At 36.6% G+C, this 27,216-nt stretch overlaps 1 protein-coding gene across 1 annotated transcript in view; it reads right to left on the bottom strand.

Annotated features, from left to right (window-relative positions):
- ZNF280D (zinc finger protein 280D) overlaps positions 1 to 27,216 on the bottom strand; it is a 50,500-nt gene that overhangs the window by 14,018 nt on the left and 9,266 nt on the right. The window contains 14 exon segments of the mRNA XM_009994536.1: positions 2,367 to 2,403; positions 2,596 to 2,714; positions 3,288 to 3,350; positions 5,001 to 5,141; positions 5,952 to 6,196; positions 7,706 to 7,840; positions 8,437 to 8,583; positions 8,678 to 8,778; positions 9,199 to 9,356; positions 12,905 to 13,131; positions 14,807 to 14,916; positions 17,376 to 17,479; positions 17,481 to 17,541; positions 21,625 to 21,742. Coding sequence (XP_009992838.1) covers positions 2,367 to 2,403; positions 2,596 to 2,714; positions 3,288 to 3,350; positions 5,001 to 5,141; positions 5,952 to 6,196; positions 7,706 to 7,840; positions 8,437 to 8,583; positions 8,678 to 8,778; positions 9,199 to 9,356; positions 12,905 to 13,131; positions 14,807 to 14,916; positions 17,376 to 17,479; positions 17,481 to 17,541; positions 21,625 to 21,742 — 1,766 coding nt within the window.

Genomic DNA, 27,216 nt, shown 5'->3' with positions numbered 1-27,216 from the left:
AAACATGTCCAGCTAGGTAATCTATATTACTAATGGCAGGATTCTGGTGCAAAGACAGTCTCATTAAACCTACACTGAGCTCACAGAACACATCTGGTCATTAGCAATCCAGATGAGTTTTACAACACAGTCTGCTATGTAATAAAAGATACCAAAAGATACCATCTGAGAGATGCAAGAGAAGATCCAAAATCAAGATTGTAACTGTGAGTTATCGTTTCCAAAGATGAAATGATTCTGAAGACCCCCAAAAGCAAATCATACCTCACTGAATTACAGGGCAGAGAATGGGAAGAAACATTCATAGATCGTAAGTTTTACTGTGTAGTTTCTCAATTACTATTGTCTGCAAGTTCCTCTTCCACAACAAACCACAGAGTACCATGAAGAACCATCCCGCAAAAAGAAAATTTCTGTGCTTATTCTGCACATCAAATAATGAATTAGAAAATCTGCTACACAGGTATCCTCATGCTCTTAGGTTTAGCAATATTATGTTCTTGTCCAAAGTATCACAGAATTAGTATATGGAACAGGACAAGAATAACTGAAATTAAAGAAGTCTACAAGCAGGCAGTTTCAAAAAGTACCATCACTGACTTTATCACCTCATGTAGTACCAGCAACTAATCTTACTGCCAACATCAGACCTCTTAAAAATAAAGGCTATCTGCATCTGTCCTAATCCAACAGCTTGCAGAAACAAACCTGCACATACTCTTGACTATACTTCAAATCTTTTCAGTGCTCAACCATCTGTTTCTCACTAATTCATACATCATATATCCAACACTCCTAAGTGTTTTCATAGAAATCTCTATAGATTTTCCTTACATACAATCCAGCAAGTATCAATTCCCAACACCCAATTCCAACTCCAAATAGAAATGCTAAGGTTGTATCACAGATCAACACTTGATTTTTCCATTGTCTGAGTTTCACTGAAATCTAAACTGTTAAAGGACAGAAGCCACTTTGGATTAATGAAGTGACTATAGCTCACCTTCCAAGATGACTCATTCCAGTACTTTGTTCAGTTTCAATACTGTGCTCCAAAATCAGAAATTTCAGTTTTCAAATGGCTATTTGGAGTGCTTTCCCACATTAACTTCCTTCCGCTGTTCTTTTTAATAATATCTATTAGTTACCCCATCAGGTAACACCAGTTTTATTCAAATGCATGACATGCTAAACAGTTACCAGTACAGGTTTGAGGTTTATAGCATGTATTTTGCTCTACCATTACTCATAGCCAGAGACAATAAGTATTTCCCTCTTTGGATCAAATGACAGATTATTCCAATATCCCCTCTTACTGGCCATTTTAAGGAAACAAAGACAGAAAATACTGAATAGTTATGAAATAACTTATTGGAGATATTTCCAACACTTAATTAAGGCTGGTTTATGCTTAGAGACCTATGAAATTCTTGCTGTTGGAAGAATTCACATCAAGCATGAGAATATGCAACCCCTTTTAGAATCCTCCTATAGGTTACACGGACTCAGTGGCACCTTGTTGTTAAATCAGGGTTAAACGATTTTCTTTCATCTTTTGAAATACCTTCCTTTACAGTCTGATTGACATTTTTGTTCCTGTGTTCTGAAATAGTTAAGAGAAAACTCAAAATGTTTGATTCAACTGACACACCTCTGAACTCTAAATTAAAGCATGAGTAGGCCCACAGGCTACATTTTAAAGCTTCAGGTACTATTTCAGGTTAATGGGGAATGGTACATCTGCTTCTTCTAAGGTAAAAAAAAAGTCAAACGAACCCTGCAACACAGTCTACACAGTACTGCAGATTCATTTTTAAATCCTTAAAAAAATGAAAGCCAAATTCCTCGTATTAATTTTTCTTCAAAAAATGGAAAAGTTAATACAAAACAGTATATACTGTTGTCATATTTTGAATTTTGCAAATTATTTGTAAAGACTTTTATATAAAGATTGAATTTGACCTACTTCAACAAATGTAACTTTCTCATTCATATAACTATTACACGAAGAACAAAAACCATTTAATACAGCTAGTATTAAAAGCAAGATGAAGTAACGGTCTCACTATGTCTAGACTTTCAAGACAGAATTGAGAAGTTTTAATACTGCAAGAATTACTTATATCTGTTTGGCCAAAATGAACAAAAACCTGGTTTTGATTTTGGATGAAGTGGGTAATAATTTTATCTCCCCATTCTTGTAATTGCAGATGTGGTAAGAGCAAAAGACACTAGTAAATTAAGGGTCTGTGTTCACCCATATATTTCAAAGTCTATGAAATTCAAAAAAACCCAGTTTCAAATTTTGGCCATCTGTCACTAAATCAATAGAAATAAACATTGAGCAGTAAAAATAAAAAACTTACTCAGATACTTGTTCAGCAGCTGGGATATCTACAGAAACTGAAAATAAAAATAAAGGATTTAATTAAAAATATTTTAAAATGTGGAAATACAGAAGTACTCATTTTCAAATCCAACTACACAGAAATAATTATAATGCAACTGAAGAAAGGACTGCAATAACACAGAGATAGCCACATCTAAGTATTTATATGTGTATACTATATAAAAAAAGACATTTTATGTGCTCACCTTTCTCTATAATAACTTGACAAGTATGAGTGTGGCTTTCACTCAGATGTGTGGCCATGCTATCCAAGCCAGAAACATCCGTCAAGAAATCACAGTTAAGACATACTACAGTCACACCTCTAGAGAAGAGAAAGTAAAAAGAAGTATAAATACAGCATGGTTGTAAAAATAATTTTCTTAACTTACATCAACTGGACAGGCTAGATAAAAGAAAATACTTCCTCCAGCATTAGATGAGATGACTCTCAAAAACCTATTCTTACTTTTTATACTGCAGCTAGTACTTGGAAATCCCAATCAATGACCAGGGCATCTCCATGCTGGATGTAGTGCAAAGAACACCACTTCAGACAAATTTATCTGTAAAAAGCATGAGTTTCTCAATTTTGGTTGGTTCTTTGTTGTTTCCCTTCTCACCCCCCATTTTGCACATTATGAATAACTGGAAAATAAAGAAAAAGAAATATTTTTTTAAACTGCTCAGGGTTAAGAAAAGTTAATAAATGTGGTCAATTAACAAGTTTTTGTCACTGAACAGAACACTGCTAGTGGAAGAGCTAATGTTCTTATTTCCTTGCTCCTTCTTAAATTGTGGAAGCTCAGAAATTCAAAAGGCTCTAATCTCATTTAACTGATCAGTTCACTATCTAAGTAAAAACATACTGATCTGTAACTGAACAAAGCAGAATTACCGTAGCTCTTCTGAATGCTTCTTATAGATCCAAAATCTTTTACTTGGACGAGCACTGTGAAAACTAAATATAAGAAAACATTACCACTTAGGCTGGTTTTCCTGAGTACATTCCTCCACATATCCCCTGCACTGCACATGGTACTGCAATTTGCTTACGGCAAGGCATGAAATAGAAGGCTTAATTACTGACCTACTCTATTCTAAAACAATTACATTGCTGAAAGCTTACAGGCTTGTAAATCTTAGCCTAGCAGTCTCGCAAATAATGAGTTTGGGAGGGGCAAGGTTTAACTTCATCCCCACAGTCCTGCAAGAACATAGTTACATTGCTTCCATCAGCAGTTTAGCTCTTGAAACATGGCTGTAGCTGCACAGTGCTCCATAAAAGTGAAGCGTTGCTGAACTCACACTTCCTAAAGATATGACTTTAAATGAGACAAATCACATTTTCAGACAACCTGTAAGTTATCTCATATGCAGGTTAAGTATGTGCCAACACTGTACTCCCACATGAAACAAAAAGCAAGCAGCTGAGTACAGGGTCTGCTACTGCAGAAATATCCTCCCTCTGACAGCCTTCCTCATCACCATCCCTTGTTCCTTAAACTCACCAAACAAGGTGATGATAGACACTATGAGGGGTCAAAGTAGGGAGAGCATTATTGTGTCAAGAAGACAAAGGAGACAAAGCTATTGTGCTACATGGTTGAATTTGGTAACACCCAGAACATGGGCAACAGTAGGAACAGTTTTATCTTAGATTCCCTTCTCCTCTTCTGGAGTGAACTTTCTCTTCTATAGTTCAAATGAAGCACATTAATTTTTATTCTTTTCTTATGCCTGCAACCAACAGGTCATATGGATAAAAGCATGTAAGCTATTTCAGTCTATGACTTACATGAGCATTGAAATTAATATTAATAGATCAACATATAAAATATAAACAAAAACTTGTACAGATATGCGTCATAAATTAAAGAATTCTAGCATCCAAAGATGCCAAGGCATTTTACACATATTTTAAAAGAGACCTGCATTCTGTTTTCTTCTGCAATACATCTGGCTTGTTTAGGGCACAGGATTAACATGCAGGTTTTCAAAATTTTGTTCTACCTTCATTGTTGCATGATCTGTGTTTAATTATTGAATAGTAAAATCCCATTGTTCTGAAAAGTAACTAATTCATTTTCTTAAGTTTTTTACAGCTGTCATCACTGTTACCCTATACTGCCTCACAATCAAACCGTCTGCAAAAATGAATGTTATTTTTTCAGATGACCAGGAGTAATATATTAAGAAGCATCCACTTGAGTATGCTATTTGAGACATCCTGTACATGGTATTCCCAGCACAGATTTCATTAGCAGTAGCTGTGCCTCTATGCATTGAGCACTCGTAAAAACAGATGAGGTATTCAATCTGAAACCCAGTGAATATGCAGCAATTAGTCATTATTGGTTAAGTTTGGCTAAAGTAAGTATGGAAGATCCCAGAGCAACTCCAAAGTAAAGACAGAACACTTCCTGAATTATTGGCAGAACATGAACACAGGGTTTAAGCCCTCATTATTTAGTAAAAAAATCCACCTTTACCCATTTCTCTGACTGTCCTTGGACCCAGTTAAAAATTCAGCTAATAGAAACACCTAACACATCTTATATAAATTCAGGAAGTACTTGATAACCCAGTAAAAGTTTTTAAGAGTTCTTACCTCATCATGTGATTCACATAGGCTTTGCTACAGCTAGTATTGTATCTGCATAAGCTACAGTGGACATAAGCAGGAAAATGGCTTGCAAAATCTTTTATTTGTGAGTAACACTCAATGCATTTGTGAGCTCCCAAACGACACCTAACAGCAATATGAAAAAGTTAACAGTTAATATCAACACTGTAAGACAAGATAACTGTTTTAAAGTTTTTGCTTGAAGTCAGTAGCAAGCTTACCTATGTTAGGGAAAAAAAATAGGAACTTAAAAATGTAACAGTGAGTGTTAGCACCTTACTGTAAGGAAGACATCTACAATCTTTGATGAAGAAAACTCCTAACTTATCTTGGCCAATGAAATTACATTCTAGTCCATAAAACACGCATTGAACTATAAAAATAAGAATAGCAAACCCCAGTAAATTATAAATATAAGGAGAGCATGCTCTTAACAGCTTGCTATTAACTTTCTTGGGTTTTTTTTGGTAGCTCACCAAATTAAGGTGTCTCCCAGGACAGACAAGACTCAACCTTATAAATTAATGGGTTCAAATAAAACCCTTAAAAAAATAAGGGAGGAAAATCCTTTCACCTCCATAATAAAATGCACAAAGAACACCCAGGCAGACGTGTACTCTCCCACAGGTCTCTTTATAACATAAACCTACCTAATGAGTCTGTATTTCAAGAGTCTTTGGCTCTGTGCAGAGAAAAACTCTAAATTTAGAACAGAAAAGTTTCCAGAACAGCTGTTCTTTCATCATCAAGTAGTCTACCACCAACAAATGTGGTGAGTGAAGATTAAGAATTACAGTACTTTTATGTGGCAAGTTTATGCACCCACTTATTCTGCAAAACTGAAGTGTCAAATCTTCTGTATTGCAGTATGAGAAGTTATTGAAAGATAATTAATAAAATTCAAAGTATGAAGATATTTTAGTGCTAATATTTTACCTTAGATTATGCAATGCTGTATTTGCAATTTCTTTTTTTTTTTTGCTGTTGGTGCACACATTTTGCTTCTTCGATGCAGTTGATTTTGATTTTGCTTTTGATCTACTTGTATTAGATCTGTTATGATTTTTAGTGGCTGTATTTCTAGCTTTAGGTGATAACTGAAACGTGGAAGTGCTTGTACTAACAGAAGATGTTGCTGATGATCCTGAATGAAGAGATCCAATAGATGCTCGAATAGTCACCTACAGGTATGAAATAAAAAAAAATTCTATTTAAATTTAAGCTTTTAAAGTTCTAAATTCTATTTGTCTCAAAGTTTAAGCCACTTAGGATAAAAATCACAGCATATGAAACACCCCTCAGTAAAGACTGCTTTGAAAAATATGCAATACTGTGGACAAGAGTAAAGTTAACCTCAATGGTCTACTGGATGCTTAAAAAGCTCTTGTTCTGGTGGAAACAGCCATGACAAAGCAAAACTGCTCTCTTTTCAGACCTGTAACTGGCTACATCCTGCTATCTTAAAACAAAAAATGTAGATGTGGAAAGGAAAGAAAAAGGTCAGGTCAATTAGTCCTATGAAGAATAATTCCAAACATACCATTAGTGCCTGGATTTCACAAAAGCCCTGTGTCTTGTTGCCTCATGATTAGCCATTTTTCCTCCTCATCCTAAAGCCCTCCAAGGACCAATTCTGGTCTCTGAACTCTTATCTGGTATTATTGCGCTCCCTTGTCTTGGCCTTAAATTTGGTTCTCCAGTTTTCACTCACAGCTTGACTCCTAATTTTAACTTCTTGCCCATGCTCATAGTTTAGAAGCACGTCATCTTCTGAACCCGATTCCAAGCTCTTCACTCTCATCATCTACATCCTGTCAAGGTCTACTAAAAGCAAAATTTTAACATAATCTAAGCTTTTATTGGACCATAAAGAACCTGAAGTCTTTCGAAAAATGGATTATTGTCCCATAATAGAAAATTAGTGCTTTACATTCTGCCAAGCAACATAATCAACGTAAATTTCAGTCATTTTCCCTTCCTGATTCTACAGCAAACAAATTGCAGCTGATCAAAATGTTCAATTTTCTTCTCCCTTTTAACTGAAAGGACATAAATCTTCATACTTCATTAGAACACCTTAGTAAAAAGTTCTGAAATCCACAGCAAAAAAACTTCTTGAGAAATGGAAAAATGATTTAAAAAGAGCCTAAGTGTTCTGAGGAGACCTAAGTCTACCTCATAAAACAGCAGAAAATGGCAACCTTTCCCCCCCCCCTTCAAATGCTGGGGCTAAATATGACACAGAGAACTCAACTTTTAAGCACATATTGTCCATGGAGAAGTACGTCTTGCACTCTGCATGATTTATTTTTTTTTTGCCACCACCTTCTACAAGTTGAACAACTTTTACAGGAAATGATGCAGATACCTCAGTCTATAATTCAGACTATGTCCTTTTCTCCTAGCACAAGAAACGATCAGTGGGGCAAATTAACCAAAAGCTCAATAAAGCAGCAGCACTGACTGAACAACTGGCATATACAGGAATGGGACAGATCACCAGGAAGAAATCATAGGCTGTGCATGGCAATTTTTGCAACAGGAATATTTTTAGAGTTTTAGAGGTGGCAAAAAAACCCCACTTTGCTTTGGAAAAGAACAGAGGAAAGCAGTTAATTCTATTCCACTCCTTTCTTTATCAATGCATTTCCTTCCTTTGCCCCTTTTAATTTTCCTGTATGAACAATTACCTTTGTTCCAGGAGGCAATCCTTCTAACTGCTTGGGTTTCCTAAATGTTCGGTGATGCTGAGTCTTGTGATCCATTTTTTCTTTGCATGTCAAAAATTGCAGTCTGCACTTAGTGCAACGGTATATGCCTTTTTTCTTTTAAAAATAGAAGACAATCTACAGTAAGCATGAATGTCATGATAAATAAATATCCAACCCTAGCTTGTCTCAAGAAATAGTCATCCAGTTTCTAAAACACTGACAGGACAAACTCCTAATATTGTACAAAGCAAAGATACTGTGTAGGAATTTAAGAGAGAAAATTTAAATACTTGAAAATACAAGGCAGCATCATTACTAAAAGGAGGAATCAGGCTATTAGCTAAAAGACAACACAGTACTTCATAATCTTCTCTTCTACTTGAACTACTGAAAGACTTGCTACTAACCTCAAGAAAAACAGAACATATCACTGTAACTCAATGAAAAATTAAATAGCAGATAGTACTTCAATAATATTCCACAATTTTATTTAAAGAGGGAGCTGCTGTCAAACAAAAAGATGGCAGTCTAATAATTCCTTAAGTAAAGCCTTTTCAAAAGAAGCAGTTATCGTTTTTCTACCATATCTTTTAACTATTCTTACCCAGTAACAGCCATACAAATCAGCAAAGGTTTGTTTTTTTTTCTGAGAGATTAATGACATATATTTATCATGATTTTATCATTAATGCTTGAAAGTATCTGCTTACCTGATGCCTCATGTAATGATGCATATATGGTGCTCCGATTTTAATTACTTTGAGGCAAAATGGGCATAGCAAATGCTTTGTGTTTTCATGAACTGTTCTAAAATGTGTTTCTACATCAGAAAAAGCTGAGGACCTGTAGTTGCACACCTAAAACAAAAATTTGACTTTCTTGTTAAATGTTCATGGACAGTAAAGACTGGAGGTGGTGTAATCTAAGTACAAAACAGTCACTCAGAGATACCTGGCAAACATACGGCATTTCACCTGGCTTATGATTGTCCTTCATATGTTGCAAAAGAACTTGCTCAGTTTCAAAGGATAATTCACATATTTTACAAATTGCTAGAAAAAGGGAAAAACAAGAAAACAGTAAAAATTCCTTTGGGGTCATAAGTAGATAAATTATAATACACACACTTATGTGGACTATAGAAATACATAAAGTCAAAGCAATCTAATGATTTTTCTATTCTTCAGAAGAAATGCCCTGTACAACTTCAGGAAGCCAGAAGTGCAAGGCTCTTGGCATGAATTCTTGCATTCAAGCTTTCAATATAAAACAAAAAGCTTTAAAAACTTATTTCCACACACATTACTCTAACATAAACTGAAAGAGTGCTCAGTGCTATATTAAACCTTAAGATTATTACTCTCAAGTACAATAGCTTTAAGTCTGAAGTTACAAACCAGCAAACTAGAAGTTGAAAAACATCTAAAAATTTTAGCTCACAAAAAGACTGAATGTGATACAATCCAACTTACTAGATGACTCGTAAGGCGTGTGTGTGCTTTCAATGTGGCACTGCAGCTGGAATGGGGTGGGAAACTGGCGGTAACAGTGCTGGCAGGTTGTGTGGCTTTCCCAACTTTCACTGCTCTGCTTCTCAAGCTCCAAGTGATGTTTCATGTGGTTCATAAACCTTTACATGACAGTAAACAAGTGCAAAAAGGTTAACATTCACTGTACATGACATGGTAGAGTTTAGTATTTGATAAGGAAGAAGCAAGGAGTAGCCAGCATGGGTTTACTAAGGGTAAATTACGTTTGACTAATCTGCTAGCCTTTTATGATGATGTGAGTGAATGGGTAGATGCAGGGAGACCAGTGGATAGTATCTACATTGACCTTAGCAAGGCTTTTGACACTGTCTCCCATAACACCCTTGCGAGCAAGCTCAGGAAGTTGCGGGTAGAAGAATGGACAGTGAAATGGATTAAGAACCGGCTACACAATATAGCGCAGAGGGTGGTGATCAATGGTGCAGACCAGGGCCAGACTTGTAACTAGTGGAGTTCCCCAGGGATCAGTGCTGGGTCCAGTCCTGTTCAACATCTTCATTAATGACCTGGATGAGGGGACAGAGTGTAACCTCAGCAAGTTTGCTGACAATATGAAGTTGGAGGATTGGCTGAAACACCTGAAGGCTGTGCAGCTGTTCAGCAAGATCTAGACAGGCTGGAGAGGTGGGCAAAGAGGAACCTAATGAGGTTCAACAAGAGTAAGTGCAGAGTCCTGCACCTGGGGAGGAGTAACAACATGCTCCAGTACAGATTAGGAGCCAACCTGCTAGAAAGCAGCTCTGTGGAGGACTCTGGTGTCCTGGAGGACAATATGTTACCCATGGGTCAGCTATGTGCCCTTGTGGCCAAGGTCAATGGTATCCTGGGGTGCAGTAAGAAGAGCATGTCCAACAGGTTGAGCGAGGGTCTCCTCCTCATCTACTCTGTCCTTCTGAGACCACACCTGGAGTATCGTGCCCAGTTCTGCACTCCCCAGTTCATGGGGGACAGGAATCTACTTGAGAAAGTCCAATGCAGGCTAGGAGGATGACTTAGGGACTGGAACACTTGTCTTATGAGGAAAGGCTGAGAGACCTGGGGCTAGGAAAGTCTAGTCAAGGGAAGACAAGACTGAGAAGGGATCTCATTAATGTTTACAAATATCTGAGGGGTGGGTGTCAAGGAGGGGTCAATTTATTTTCAGTCATGCCCTGTGACAGGACAAGGGGCAATGGATGCAAACTAGAGCACAGGAAGTTCCATCTCAACATGAGAGAAAACTACTTTACTGTAAAGGTTATGGAGCACTGGAACAGACTGCCCAGAGAGGTTGTGGAGTCTCTTTCTCTGAAGTGCTTCAAGACCCATCTGGATGCGTTTCTGAGACATGCCCTTGGTTCTGTGGTGGTATTGCACTGGCAGGGTGGTTGGACTCGATCTCTAGAAGTCCCTTCCAACCCCTACCATTCTGTAATTCTGTGTATGAAACATTGCATGCAACACATATAGGATTCTTTAGAAACTTTACTCTATAAGGGCCTCTCCATTAACAAAAAAATTTAAGGAATAACTATTAGTTAAAAAAAAATAAATAAAAAAGCAACAAAGTTAAGCAAGCTGACTATGCCAGAAATTATGTTTCAAAGCTTGAAAAGACATTTTCACTATTATATAAGGAACATGTAACACATCACATTTGTTTAGACACAGTTCTTGCCTTGAAATAACGGGAAATCAGCAAAGGCAGCAACAACAAAACATGTTAATCAGCTATTCACACTTGACCAAATTCACATTCTGAACTTTTTAACTTTAGCTCTGCTGAGAACTATTAAGTAGTAAGAACATACCATCAGGACATTATAGCTTAATCTGAAAATACCTCCACTCAAAATTGGCAGGGTTCCAAGAGCTGTCTTTGTATAAAGTATTTAGGACTTAAGTTGAATTACAAAGGACAGTTATCAAAGAATGCCACTGTGCAGCTGACAATCAAACGAGCAGGAAAAACTTGGTGGTGTGCTTCCATTTCAGCTACCACTTATTCCTCATTAATATGCCCACCTATCTGTAGTAGGAACCTATTCTGGCTGAGAAGTCTAGGCATCCACGACAACAGTGAAGGGTCACAGTTACTGGTGGAACAGCACAAGAATAGGTCAGTTGCACAACCCACTAAAATTAAACTGCAAAAACTGTTCTATTTTGAATGTGCTTCATTTCAGTACAACTAGAGCAGCTATTAAACGTCGGTCACAGTCACAAGAGCAACGTAATGCTCTAAGCAGTGACCTTGGAAAAAACAAATGAGCAAGAATACTGTCTCGAGCTCAAGCTTCTAATATAATGAACTGCTTACAAAAAGAAAAGGGAAAAAAGCTAACAAAAGATATCCAGGTACATAAACAGAAGAAAGGAACTGACACTAGCACTGAACTAAGATTTAGAAAAGTTCAACTGTAAACTCTGGATTTATTTTGCCCCCTATAAATAGTTAAGGGTATAAAATACAACTTGGAATAAAAATTCTGAAGTTACAGAACCACGCACTACAGAGAAAGTTACAGCAAAAATTAGTATGGCTGCAAGTTGACTTGAGAAATTCAAGGAAAAGAATTAATGCTGCTTTTTAATAACTTGCAGTGGAACACACAGGCACCACAGCACCTGTAATTTACACATATAATACTGAGCAGAAAACAGTGCCTGAAAAATATATTTCTTAAATGAACCCAGATATCTTAATAAAGTATTATTTCTGGGGACCACTTTTCACGCTATTGCACGAAAAACTTACTTGAAAAGTATTATGTATTAAAAAAAAACAGAAGAAAAACCTCTCAGCCCTATCCAACATTGTCTACTGCTTTTAAAAAGATAAACTGCCATGCCATAACTAACAGAAACTACAAAATCATGACAGTAAACTCTTTTCAAGTCTAACACACATTTTCAAGCTGCTAAAGATAAATTACCAGCACTTTTACTTAGGATTTACACATACTTCAGGGTTAATGGCAAATTCAATGTTTGTTATTACATGAAACTTAAGTTTTGTTCAATAATGTGGGTCTAATGTTAGCATAAATCTGTTCATTTAACCTGCAGACTGTGCCCTTTGAAGGAACAGTCCATTTCAGTTTTACATTCTGCTACTTCAGCTTCTTTTGAAGAATGCATATAAAGAAGTTCTATGACCTCAGCTTCCAAAAGAATAACGACATAAGCTTGTCTACCTATTAAAACAAACTACTGAAGTTTTTTGCAGCATTTGGAAGCGTAATTATTCCATTAAAATAACAGATGTTATGTAAGTAAACCACCAACTATTAGTCGTTTTGCGTCCTTAAAGGGAATTAACACTTGCATCTGATACTACCAATCCAGATGGCAATTTGTATAATACTTTGTGTTGCCCTTTCTAACCCTGAAGTCCTAGAACAGTTATCATTAAAACTGTACTGTTTGTGTTAGACACCATCAAAACCTGTACTCTTATCTGTAAAATGTCTAAGTAATGGCCATACACACATAATAAAAATTAATTACATTTCTGCTCAGTCACCCAATATTATCAGTTTTCAATAGGAAAAAAAAATCTATTCCAGAGACAAATGTTTAATGCATGAGACTAAGTCTTATGGGCTGTAAGTCATTACCAAACAATTAAGGAAGTGAATTCAAATACCTTATATTATTTTTAAGAACTTTCAGACAACTGAAGCACTTAAATGTTGTATGAGTCTTCTGCTCCTGTTGTACCTGCTGGGTGTCACCTTCATGCTTCCCATAATAAAAGTCGTTAACTAACATAATCAATTTTCCTTTCTCAGATTCAGCAATCTTGCTTGTACTTGAACATTCTGTTTTGGCCACAGCTGGGAAAAGATTATTCACCATATCTGGACAACAATACTGGATGGAAAGAGGGAGGAGAAAAGACAGACAGAGACAAAGGTGTTAGTCTCTAAACGAACTGCATCGACAACAGCAGCATTTTAGAAATGATTGCCACTCACCATCTAGAGCTAGACACAAATGTCAAGTCTCTGACACATCAATTTGATCCATATTCACATATAGATCTTGAAAAGGAACTTAGAGATAAGTAGTGTTTAGGTAATAAAACATTACGTATTCTAAAAACTGAAAATTAATTATTCTTAAAGGTTCATGTAACAAATTTAGGCTAGAAATCAGAATACCTGTGTGGCCTGACTCATTAGAAAAATGTCTACTTAATTTATATTTAGTAAGGAGAAAGAGAAAAGCAGCTTTTATGCAAGTATTTTGCTGACAGTTATGAGTTTACTGAGAAATTATTGTAAAGTTTTATTTTATTTCTTTTGAGGGGACATATGTTGAAACCTGCAAAAGTTCTTTGCAGCATTACTGAAAAATTAAGAAATTTTAAGTTACACACACTATTCAAGCTTCCTTAAGTCACAGTGTACATAATGTTTAACTCAATAGCTACCCTGTGAAACTTAAGCTTAAAAAGTATTAAGTACAAAAGATGCTATGAAGTTTCCAACAGTGAACAAAATCAAAATGCTTCAGAGGACAGTTCTTTCTCCTGCTGAATAATGTGCAGGAATATATTCTGTAAGTCTAGAAGTAAGGAGCCAATTCCCTACTGTTGAAGTGTAACTTGGTATAAATTTTAACAAAAAAATTAATTAAATAATACTAAGTAAACCCGCTTCTTCAATGATTCTTTCATTTGGTTGGTACTCAGTGCAAAAGCTATTCTCTGCAGATAATTATTACAGAAAGATAAAACCCTTGATTTTTTTTTCCACCATTATGTATATTTCTTAATTGTATTTGGAAGCTGAAGAGGACAGCAGCTACTATTTAGAGTATCTTACACCCAGTAAATTAGAACGATCTGTGTTAACACAAACTCAGAGTCTCACAGATTTCTATTACAGTAATCCATACTCATTTTTGCATGGGTTATTTACATTATATACAGAGTGCAAAGCCATTTCTCTGTCCCCTGAAATGGAATTCACATGCCTGAGAACTGCATGAATCTTCACCAAATAATAATCTTTTCCTGGAAACATGGTTCCAGAAAAAACAGCAAGTAGTCTCAAAAGCATGCTAAGTGATTATTTAGTTTCTGAAAGCTTTGTTTCTCAGTGTTTGTGGATGAACTACAAATTAAGTTTTTCCCCCCAGCTTAAAAACATTTTTAGCTACCAAGTGATACATCCAGATAAAAAGGGATGTCTTAGTAACAAACACAGGTCAACTGGCTGCTATTATCATAAGCCCTTACCTTCATCAAATTCACCTAAATCTGGCTGATGGTTAAAGAAGTCACAGCTGTGGCAAAGAAAAATCATACCAAGACAGCAAACATGCTACAGTTCATTTGAAAAATAAGGCAAAAAGTGGCAAAATTTAGAGCTCGCTACTGCATTCTTCCCTTCTGTAACTGAAAGATATTGAGCATTTGGGCTTCAGCTGATCACAGCCAGAAGCTAGACTATCTTCATATCAAAACACAGCACCCTTTCACAACCACAACAGAAGCCCACATATGTTTGTTGTAATGTTTACCAACCCCAAAATATTTTACCTTCATATGATTTTTTAGAGGATCCATCAGATTGAAATGAATATTGCACTTTGGACAAGCTCGTGGATAAGGTCCTCCATTTTTAATGGTGTTTGATGCAACATTTGTATCTGTAAAATTTAAAATATGTTAAGATTCAGAATTCAAGCAGAACACTCTATTATTATAGCAAAATTTGCTACTTCAAATGAAAATTATTACAATTGATGTAGCTGTAGTAACCATAAGGTTTTACAACTGTCTTTCAACTACCCTTTTCTCCAAACTGAGCTTAAGTTTGTTCCATTTGATACAGACCCATAAAGAACTTCTACAAAGTTTGAGAAATAATGAAAAAAAGGAAGGGGGTTGAAGGCAGGATAACAGAAACAAAGCATTAATTCTGTGCCCCACCAACCCTGGATCAGATGGATTTTTTAAATGGTTTTAAGAACTATAATTCTCAAATTAACATTGTTTTATGCTATGACCTGATCATTATCACAATAGGGTTCAGATAATTGGTTTTAGAAAGAAATTTCAACATCTAGTTCTCAATGACAAGAATATTTCTGGACACTTGTTGGAGCTTAGGTCTAATCAGATTCATCATTCCTGTTGAGCAAAGGTGTCTTTGGAGAACATAGAGAATAAATCCTCTAAATAATTACTTCCCATAATGAAAAGAAATAGTATTTCTCTTATCAGCATAAAATACTGAATACCTTTCAAGCAAACAAAAAATGCTTTGCATTAGCTTAAACTTAAATGAATAAACCCACAGGCTTCCAGCTTTCTCCAACTGTCAAAACCCATCAGAGCCAGAGCTACTTTTCCAAAGTCATTCACAGATCTGGGAGACTCCATGCTAAGTAGTTCAGAAGAACAGTTAAACACACGAGAGGAATTTTAAGTTACATCTTAACTGTAGAGTCAGCTGTACCCTGCCAGGGCTATGAAAAAATGTAACAAAAACAAACACACAAATATACATCCACCTTATAAAAAGGGAATGAGTAAGCATATGATTTAAGAGAGGATCATGTAACAGTGTTACACAGTTTTTCACAACAATAGTCTAACACAGTCCAGGAACTCAAACAAGTCCAGGCTCAAACAGTATTTCTCCTTGAAGATAACCGTATTGCTAGGAACTGTAATTAAGCAGAAAGTCCTACACGAGTGGATGGTCATGCAAGAGATGTACAAGACAGTGCTTTAAGTCTTCACTATTACAGTTTGTTAAACATTTTGACACATCACAGCTCAGTGCCATCAGAGTTGGAGGAAAACAGGTTGTGCAGCAACATCTTGTGTTCTGTGGTGCTGGATTCTGTGACAGATTAGAAATTGCTATGCTAGCATAGGACAGCTTGGAGACAAACTCATTAAAATAAGGTTCTCAATGAACATGATCTACTCCTTTGTTACTACATTTAGTAAGAACCTCCAGTGTACCATACACTGCAGCACAGCATCTGTTTCACCCAACGGAGGGCTGAGGATAATTTTTTGCCACAATATTCCATGTTATAGCCACTTCCCTCTGAATGCTGGGGAAGAGCCTGATAGCAAACCAGCTGCAAACAAAACAAGCAAAAACCTCATGAAATTACTCTAAGTAACAGAATCACTCAGTAGGTAGCTCCTCATTTTAACATTATAGGAGAGACTATTTCTTTGGAAATACCTCAGAGCCAAGAATAAATCCTCATCTATTACTATCAGTTGGAAAGTACCTTTTGGCTCAGGAGGAAAGTGAATCTAATTATTAATATGCCAAAACAGCGTAACTACCCCTCTTCTTGTAGGGAGGATAAGATCTTGCAAAGGACATCCTCTCTGAAAAGAAAATCCCCCTCCTGCCTTCCCACTATTTTAAACTGTATCAAAAACATTGCTGTGAAAGAAAGGGGAGAACCGCAAAACACACTTTGCAATAGCTAGTTTAAGTACAGAACCACAGAATAATTTAGGTTGAACTTGTGGAGGTGTTTTGTCCAACCTCCCACTCAAAACAAGTCCAACCTCATTGGGATGCTCAGAGCCATGTCCAATCAACTTCCGAGTAACTCCCAAGGACAGAGATTCCACAGTCCTAGTCCTTGCTGCCTAGCCTGACATTCCTACAATATTTTTTTTCTTCCTTTTATCTAATCAGAATTAGTATATAAATGTCCCAGTCCCAGAATTCTTTCAATCTTGATTTTCTGGTTGCTTGGCTTTTTAAAATTTCAACTCTGTTCTTTGAAATAGAAAATCTCAACTAAGAGTATGAGGTCAGGGACATTTATATTTGATTTTCTGTCTTCACAGCCACTAAACAATTAATCGTTGCTTTACAAAATTTAAACATACCTAAAAAAATAAAAATATAAGGATCTAAGATTTGAATAGGGTCTATTAATTTGTAAAGGTATATAAATTCTTGCATAGAAATGTTTTTTTTTATATTTTACAGCCCAAGAACAGAGTTAGTTGATTGCACTGGCTTAATAACTTTAATAATCTCAATCAATTTAAACATTACAAGAGCACGAGCTCTTTCCAAATGCAAGGATTGACAGCTAGACCATTTGATCTACCCCACCTTTTGAAGATACATTTTGTGATGGTGTTAGTGTTGGAGAGTTAACTGTAGGTGAAACAGCTGAATTGCTTCCAGCACCAACCTCATTAGTCTTGGTCTTTGAGAGTTACACTTTTGCCTTCAGAAGTAGCAGGGTGCTTAGATACAAAACTACACTCATCCAGACCTACAGTAGTTTAAATTAACTTCAGCTTTTTTCCCACAGTATACTGTGAACACATTACTGATGACTATATTTTAAAGGATGGACAAACCTATCTAAAGCAGTTATTATTTCCCTAATGTAGTAACTCCTACAGAAGCTAAAAAAACAATATCCAACTCAGACTGAATATTCTAAGGCCAGTGGAAAAAGTTAAATGCAAAGAGATACAGACTCATCCCCAAAACCAAGTAAATCATATCATGAACACCCAAATTTATTTGGCCTATTTTTCACATCTTGACCCACACTAATCTGAGTAAAGATGAGTTCACAGTAATAAAGTTAAGCTAAACAGCTGGTTTTCACAATGTGCACTATTCAGAACCTCTGCTCTTCTGATGAAAAACATACCTTCTTTTTTCTTGTCCTCTGTTAATACTGGTTTAGTTTGTTATTCAACTCTGTAAAACATTTGAGACTTCTAATGACCAACCACAGCACAATTACTTGCTGTCTTCTGAAAGAACAGCTGTTTCACTTATTGTTTGCAGTATTTATTCTAAAAAAAGAAAAGCACTAAAAAGTAAGCTGGAAATTCAGAGGCTTGGGGCCTGATTAACATGCCCATCAATACCTGGTTCCATCTTGTCCTGAAATCTGTCTCTTATCACTGTAAGACTACTCTTGATGATATGATCTCAATACACAGATCGGTCCTCGAGTAGACCTGAAAGAGCACAGCTACATACCAAGTCTGGAGTGCTGGCACAGGCCTTGTATATCTCTCACAATCACAGACTGCAAAAAGCCTTAAGACTATCATAAACCATGATAAAGACCAGACTTCAGTTTCAGACACAATCACCTGAACTAAGCACATTCTTGTATATACCCTTCTTAGTGGTCTAGCTGCTCTAGTGATTTCTTTGGGTGTAATAAGAAAACAAATTAATAATTTTTGAAGCCTTCTCATCAAGCAGAGTAAACCTGCGCCACATAAAATTATTTAAACTTCTTGTGAGAGCAAACAAAACAAGCCCCTCCCACCTCTAAGTTGTGTTTACTCAGTGGTAACTATCTACACCTAGCAAATAGTCTGGATGGTCTTGCCATTTAATCCACAAGAGGCAAAGACTCCCAGCAAGGAATACTAATATTGAAGCATCTTGGAAAATTTAACACACTATGCCTTATATACAGGAAAACAAAATTGACTTGTTATGTATGTATCTTGCAATTCTAACTTCCTCCTTTGTATCACACTCATAGAATCTCAGCGGTTGGAAGAGACCTCAAAAGATCATCTAGTCCAACACCCTGCCAGAGCAGGATCCCCTAGAGTAGGTCACACAGAAACACATCAACCTACAGCAGGAACTGCTGCTGTACAATTAATTATGTGTAGTTGTGTAATGAGGGCCTAGGAAAAGACAGAAGGTCTAATTGATTTTAAAAGAATCTTCAGTATAGTATTTTATTTTACTGTAGAAAACCTGACTTGGAGAAAAAAAGGACTATTTTTACATGTTCATAAAATTGCTAACAATATCAATTTAAAAAAGCCTGACACATCTGTAACAAAAAAATGGATAACTTCTATATATTTATAAAGGTGACCATTCTTAAATTAGTTTGTTTAACTCTGACTGAATAAATTCACTTTCAGAATTACTATAATAATGGTAGGAGAATATACATAGGTTTGCATTTGAATTCTGTCATTGGTTCATTTTAAAAGAAAAACTAGGTCTATTTAAAAAAAATAAAATCAAACCAATTCCAAGTATTATTTAATATCTAGCTGGCATAAGTGAGATTGATCCCTCTTTTAATTGAAGTGCCTCTCTCAGTTGGTGTGTAGACATAAGAATTCCTTGAACCACTCATGATCCAGACTAATTTGTCTAATCCTCTATCCAGCAGACCATGCAGCTGAAACTGTCAGGAACTCCAGGTACACAAATAAGCAAAGGAGCCGCCAAACCATTTTGTTTGGTTTTCAGGCTGCTCAGGAGTCTATGATCTTCACATCATGCTATTACTGAGTACTTTTGTAACTATTTTGTAGCTATTATGAAACAGTTGGCTACACTTACTTGCATCTCCGCTGCCTAGGCCTGATTTTGTGAATGATGGCAAAACACATCAGAAATGGTAACCTGGAATAAAAGCATCAACTATTTTGTGGTAACAATCAAATCAAACTAACAGAACAGGGATATAACAATAGCCAAATTGTTTCAGGCCTCCAATGCATTGTCCCTCACCAACACCTCCCATTAATCTAGTGCTATAAATGCATGAAAACAGGCCAGTCAACTCTCAAATACCACAGAACAGTTTTTCTACTGCTTATGGCATTTTTTGGCTCCTCTGAGTAGGTAAACTTTCTGGGAGAATTTTACAGACATCCCCAGAGTCTATCCAACCTGCAGATAAGAGTTACCACTGCTATTTAACTTACTACCACCACCTATTTAGCAGTCTAATCAAATGGTTGATCAGTGTCCATCAGTAGCTTGTAACATCCCTGCTTAGACCTCAGAAATAAAAGTTATGCTATATTGAGCTAAAAAAATTTCTTTAATGAACCCTTTACAGAAGTTAAATTGTCCTGCAGAGTATCACAAGCCAGTTTCCATAAAGATTCTGCTTTAAAATATCATATCACAGACTGCCTTGTGCCCAAGGTGCTGCAGATGGACTGGAAGAAGCACAGCACAACACCAGCAACATACAAACATCAATGTAAGCACATTGCCACTTCCCATGCAAGCCAAACCACAAAATACACAAAACGCATCTTAAATTTGCCTTTTGTGTAAAAGATATTTGTATTTCAACCCAAACTTATAAACCTTTTATTTCTAAATATAACTGCCATCTTACAGAAATAAACATAGACCAAGTATGGTATAAGATGATGCTTTTAAGTATTTAATTTTTCTCAGTAAGAGACTAACACAAGTAATACTTAAATATGCAAGAAGGTCTCCTAGATTAGAAAAATCAAATAACAAACCCACAAACAAATAAACGTTAATATCTGTTCTTTGGAGAACAAGGGTTAGAATACTGAATACATTTGCAATAAGTAAAACCTTTCCTTACTTGACAAAAAGCTATCTAACCCAGTAAGACTAAAATGACGTCACAGAATAATTGGACAAATGCAAGGAAATACACCATCAATCCTTTGTTGAAAATGAAAGCCTAAACTACAGATGCAAAAGCATCACATAAAGCAGAATAAACTAGCAATCATTCTGCTCTACATAACTGGTCACTAAGAGCAGTGAAGCCATTCATTGTACATAACCTGTTACCTCATGGAAGAATCAGAAGTGACTCTCATGTGTAACTTATGGCAATGACTGAATGACAGGGTTCTGGTCAGTTATTACAAAAGTACAATCCTTCACAAAAGACAAGTTATAGCTTGTTTAATATTGAATGAACTGTATGCTTCCAATCTACTTAATCTGCTGTGACAAAAAAAAAAAAAGTGGGTTTTTTGTTTTTCAGTAAGTTAGTTTCTGCTGAAACATAATTTAGCTAATAAAAAAAAAATAATTTGTTGACAAACTACATACTCTTTTACTGCCCCTCTTTTTCAGACAAGATACTTTCAATGCCACCTACTCCAGCTCTTATATACACTAGTCAGGTAACCAAGACCATCACCACAGAGACTCCACTCAGCTGACTCAGGAAGTTCTTCTGGTACTCTTCACAGTGTCTCTCTTGCTAAGTCATTCCTATTCATGCTAGTCAAAGAATGCTGGATATACTGAAAACGAGCCTTTCTTGGTAAAAAAATTACAGTGGATCTGGAAATACCTTTTTCCATCTAAATGAGCAGTAAAAGAACATACCAGTTGATATCACAGTCAGTCTAACGTGCAGAAAAGCAAAGTCTGGCAACACAAGGCTCCAAAGTTTATTTCATTAAGCATTATACAGTGTTATGTACAGGGGGGGAGAAAAAAGTAGCTATACTATATTCTAGAAATCCTATTTTAAGTTATAACCCAAAGATCTGCGCTACAGTTAAATGACATTAGGCTGTTTCTTTCTCTTATCAACTACTACAGTTATACCCACCTGTTACATTCACTGCTGGCCCAGTCTGGTACTGTGGAACTCCCGAGTTCTGTCTCACACCAAACAGTATACCAGATGTATTATCTGGTGCAGCTGGTGGAGAATCCATAATATAATCCTAATAAGATATTTTCAAGAGGGAAAAGAAATTTGAGGTTTAACATTTTTTTACTTGCAGGCTTCAAAGGGTTTATTTTAAAAACATGTGATTGCTTAAAAGTACTCATAAGTACTCAGCTGTAAATCAAGTTTATTACAATCTCCCCAAAATAGTTTAGTTTGACATTTTAATAAGTTTGCAATTCTTTATCATTGGTTGTTAGTTTATTCATAGCTGTGTATCAGAATAGTAAAAACAACTGTAAGACCTTGGAAAGTTCATCTTATGAAATACTGCAAAACCTAACTGAATTGCTATTTGTAATTGCTTTTGTTCAAAAGTCTGATGATGTTTCAAATTATACTTTGTTTTACAAAAAAAATAATCATGCTTTCTTCCTTCAACGCAAACTCAGGAACTTGCCTGTTACTCATCTGCAACAGCTAACTACATTTTAATAGATGAGAAAATAGAACTCAAAAGTAGCACAAACTTGCACTAAGCAGAAACTTCTCAAAACAATAAGATATTAAATAATTTCTACTAAGTGGTCAGGCTTTAATAAGTCTATCTATAGCATATTGACTAGTAATGACATTCACTCATGATATCACTAAGGGTTTTTTTCTTTTATGCAGAGTAGTTCATAGAACTTCTGGAAATAATACAATCAAACTCACTTTTCAAAGCACAAGCTACTCTAAAAGTTGTTTCATGTTCCTCAGCACCTTCTTACACTAAGTTTTGAGCACTTCCAAGAACAGGTATCCTTATACTCTTCAGTTTAAATGTTTGCCTTTTAGTACTACATATAACCCAAAAAATGAAACAGCCCACATGCATTTCTTGGCTCCAACACTGAACACTGTTAAAACTGAACACCTTCACTGATCACTCAATAGGTAACATGTGGAGGAAAAAGAAACATGAAACTTAGTTATCTTTACAGATATTCAAAGGATGAGGTAGGAGACTCATGCTTTCCAAGATTCATCAATACTGCTCACATTTTAATAGGCCATTCCTCCTAACACAAACAATATGGAAAAGGAAATATTTTCAGCAACAACAATAAGGACTTAAGAAAAACTTTACAATAGAGTTAGGTTTCATTTCAGCATTAAGGCATGAACAGGAAAATACTGGCACTTTATCCTTCTACTTTGAAATAATTCAACTTGTTACGCTTCATCAAGCTGTGCCGTGAAACAAGAAGTTGAAAAGAGTGGCTCCATTTTCATAAAAATAAGAAAAAAATCACCTGTGTATCTATGAGACAAAGGTCAAAACACTTTTTCCTATAGAGAGCAACCTCACAAAATGCTTCTCATTCACAACAGTAATATTTACTTGAAAATATCCATGTGGAAGTTAACACATTTTTAACTACCACCATGTTCACTAAACTTTATGGAAAAAAGGCTAAACAAGTGCACAAGTATGCATACAGGTATAATAATCTAGCTTAGGGGTCCTAAGTACCAGAAAATATTTTAATAAAAAGAAGCTTCTCCCCAACCTGTGTTTTGGTGTACAACTCTTAAATAAAGACCCTTCAGGACTTAATGACAATGAAGAACCATTCTTTCTTCAGGTGAGTGACCTAATCTAATCTAACCAACCGAAACATATATTCAAGAGTAGCTGTGGAAACGTTACTAAATTTCTCTGCTGTATTTGTTACAAGTAACAGCACACAAGCTGCAGCCACAATAGTGCAGGCTACTGTAGCCACAGCGGTATCAGACTAGCCAGGAAAGCAAACTCCAGTTCAGGAACAGCTAATGCTCAGGTGGTAAACCTGTTGTAGGTTCTTAGAATGGAGGACTATGCACAACACCTACATTTGAAACATGACCCATACAAAAGAATCATAAAATCATTACGGTTGGAAGGCACCTCAAAGATCATCAAGTTCCAACCCCTCTGCCATGAGCAGGGAACCCTCCCATGTGAAGAAAAATAACCCACCACCACTCTTAGTTTTCTATTTCAAAGACAAAACTGGAATATGAAAAAATTATTGATAAATGGTAAATTATAAACCTACATGTTATGAAACTGAGGAAATGTGTTTCAACCCAGTTACTGATCAAAAGCAATCAGTTCCCACAGAAAAATAAACCTGACATCCTGAGATTAAAATATATTGCACCATAATAGGAGGCAAGGCAACCTGAGGGATGTTCAGCTAAATAGAGGCCCCAACACAGTGTCTAGTCATACCTCACAGTCCCCTTTAATCACAATATTTTAAATTCAAAGGTAACTTTGTCCTGGTTTGAGCCAGGATGAAGCCAATTTTTCTTTTTACTGATTTTTTTTTCCTTCAGTAAGCTTTCTTTTAACTAGCAACAATGTGTTCTGCTAGGCTGATAAGACAGAGGAATGTTTTTCTAACTACTGAGGCTTCAAGGCCGCACCTGCACTCTGCCGGCTCAGACACTATGGGGAGATCTGTGACCCCCCCATAGGAGGCTGAGTTAGACAGACAGCAAAATTGGCCAAAGATACTCCATTCCATATATCTACGTAAGCTCAAAGGAAGGTCAGAGATCACGGAAGACAACTTCCTTCCTCCTTCTTCTTCCCTTCTCTTCCATCCATGGCCGGCATCCAGGGAGGACTCCGTTCATCCATCACTGTCGACCCTTAGGCTGACTCTCAGCACTCTGTGCTTTCTCCAGCAGCAGCTCCGGGATTCCTCAGGACTCTTCCCAGTTCAGGGAAGTGCTGTGGGACTTGCTGGGGGTGGGGGGAGGCGAGAGGCTTTTGCCCATACCTGAATATATCTGTATATAATTGTATATATTTTCTTGTATGATTCATTAGTGTTTTAATTAAAGCTGTGTAGTTTAGTTTTCAATCCAGCCAAGTCTCTCTCTTTTTCTCTCTCTCCTTCCCTACCTGGGTTGGGGGGAGGGGGGATCGAGAGCATTGTTGTCGGACCTGAGTCAAACGGTGACACAAACGGACACAGCAAATGGTAGCAGGCATGGTAAGATATTCAGGGGCTTTCCAATATTCCAGGAAGAAAGATAACTAGAAATTAAATTAGCATTTTTAAATGAAGGTACCAGTATCAGTATTTTTGGATAAAGGAGATTGAAGAAGAGTGCATCTCACAGAACAGAAATTTCTGATAGGAAGAAGTCAGCTATTTTTTTAGATTACCCAGGAGGAATGTGGATCAATAGACACAAAGATATATTATTGGGCTCATCTTTTGTAAACAGAACTTTTTTGAAAGATCATAGTTTCCACGTTTCCAGCCTTTATAAAATTAATATGCTTAATCCCAAATTACACTGAAATAGGCATGAGGAAGAATGCAGTGAGCATGAAAGGAAGCAGCAAGTCATTCACCCCACATCATGTAAAAACATGATGATGTTTTCAACATCAGTGGAGAAATCCTGGCCAAGCTCTAAATCATAAAAAAGTTCTCAGAGACTTCAGTGGAAACAGTAACTCAAAAAAAGTATGCACCAGTCTCCGTACGGACAATTTATTTCCTTTTGTTTTGAAGCTAACATAGGGGTGGGTTTGTTGTTTTGTTTGTTTTTTTTTCAGTCCTGGGCAAAGACACGAGGAGGAAATCTCTGTTCTATGGTAAAAGGTGCATGCAGGAACTTGTTGAAGAAGAAACAATGAAGTGGATTTCTATTTGCATTTCTGAACTTCTGCAATTTCACTGTTCAAATATTCTAGCACTAAAACACAAAGGATCATAGAAGTATTCCCATTTACAATTTTTGTCTTTTTTCACTGAGTAAAGCATCTTGCAGGACTTGTCTTATGGTTGATGAAAAAAAGACAAAATTCACTGCATGATAAATGTGCATATTTAATAGTGTTTATTACAACCCCTTCCAAAGGACGAAAAAGAAGACTTAAAAAAACACAGGGAGGGAAAGGAACTTGTCACACAGCTGTGTTCCAAACACTCGCCACTCAGTCTCTGCTCCAGCTTGGTAAGAATGACTGCAGCTGGGTAGATCCAAGAATTGCTTCCTTTTCCCATTCCCTTTCCCTCCTCTCTGGCTGGGAGGAGAACAGGGTAGCAACAAAAATTCCCCTGGTGAACTGTAACCCTTGTCTTGAAGCCAAATTATACAACTGAATCAACGTTCTTTGATCTCTCACTATCACTTTTCTACCTTTTTGTCCCACACAAATAATTCAGCTTTCCTCCCCAAATTTCTCCCATTTCCCTGGAAACATATCCATTTGCAGTTGGCTGTGGAGTTTTGACCTTGTCTTCAAGATCCCACCAGTATGATAAAAAGTGCACCAGCCTTGGCAAGGAAGAAGGACAAGGGCAAGTTGTACAGGTTTCCTTTCCCAGGCAACTCTAGACATACAAGAAATTTATAACTGAGAAGTTTAAACATGTTTTAAGGATATAAATATTCTGTATATAGTGTATAGTAATATGTCTTAACAGGAGCACTTGCAAAAACTTTGGCAAACAGCTAAATGGTATTAAAAAACAGTCTTTCCTCACTCAACATTGTAATATTTTCAGTTTCTTATTGTTAAATTAAATGATTGCATGAAATAACAAGAGTTGAAAGGATAAGGTTTACTGCAGAGCCTCCCCAGCCACGACTTGGTCTGTAGTTAATTAATTTTGACCAGCCATTTGGACTATTGTGCCACATCTCTAGTGTTTTCTAATCATATATAGTTAAAGTGCATTAAAACTACACTAAAGCTGCAGAGTCAGCATTCAAAAGGTTGAAAATGCCAGAATAAAATCTGTTTGAGCAATATCAATGCAGCCTCCTATGTGAATGCACTCAGGTAAAGTCTTAATTTTATAATCATGCATTTCTTCCCCTCCCTCTCCCATCCTGCCTTAGTGTGCACAGCAGAGCCAACAAGTAGCATTTCAAATTTTACTTCGTACTTTCTTTTTGAAGGCTGGCTAAACTGCAGAAGAATGGGCACATAGTCTGGCAGTGAATTTCACAAACATTTGCTGCCAGTGAAGAAACCAGCATTTCACTCCAGCACGTGGATAGGAGTATTCACAGGAGACAACCATATGCTCTTGTCCTGACCTACCTGTCCTGACCAAACTGCTCTGCTCCTTTCTATCTCTTCCCTGTGCCTTCTATTTTTTTCTCCCAGTCTCAGCGTTCCTACTTCAGCCTCCTTATCCAAGATCCACACATTCCCTCCTGCCCTATTCGCAGTTGCAATCTTCCTGATATCTTTCATGCAAATACTCTTTATTCCCAATCCAGTTTTCGTTATTGATTTCCTAGGTCTCCCCACAGCTTCTCCTTTGGTCTCACTCTCCCAGAACCTCATATTTCTAATCATATTTCTTCTCTCTTACCACTACTAAGCATTTCCAGCTCATCCTTCATGATCCTTGTCTTCGTAAGTAACCCTCTACCACCACCAGCCTTGAACCATAGCTCTTAATCACTAATCAAACAAGGCAAATAAACTCTTTTTCCAGACCATCTGAGCAGCCACAC

Source organism: Chaetura pelagica, unplaced genomic scaffold (assembly GCF_000747805.2).
Source record: "Chaetura pelagica isolate M959 unplaced genomic scaffold, ChaPel_1.0 scaffold222, whole genome shotgun sequence".
In the NCBI taxonomy this organism is placed as follows: Eukaryota; Metazoa; Chordata; class Aves; order Apodiformes; family Apodidae; genus Chaetura; species Chaetura pelagica.
This window is presented reverse-complemented; position numbering and strand designations above follow the sequence as displayed.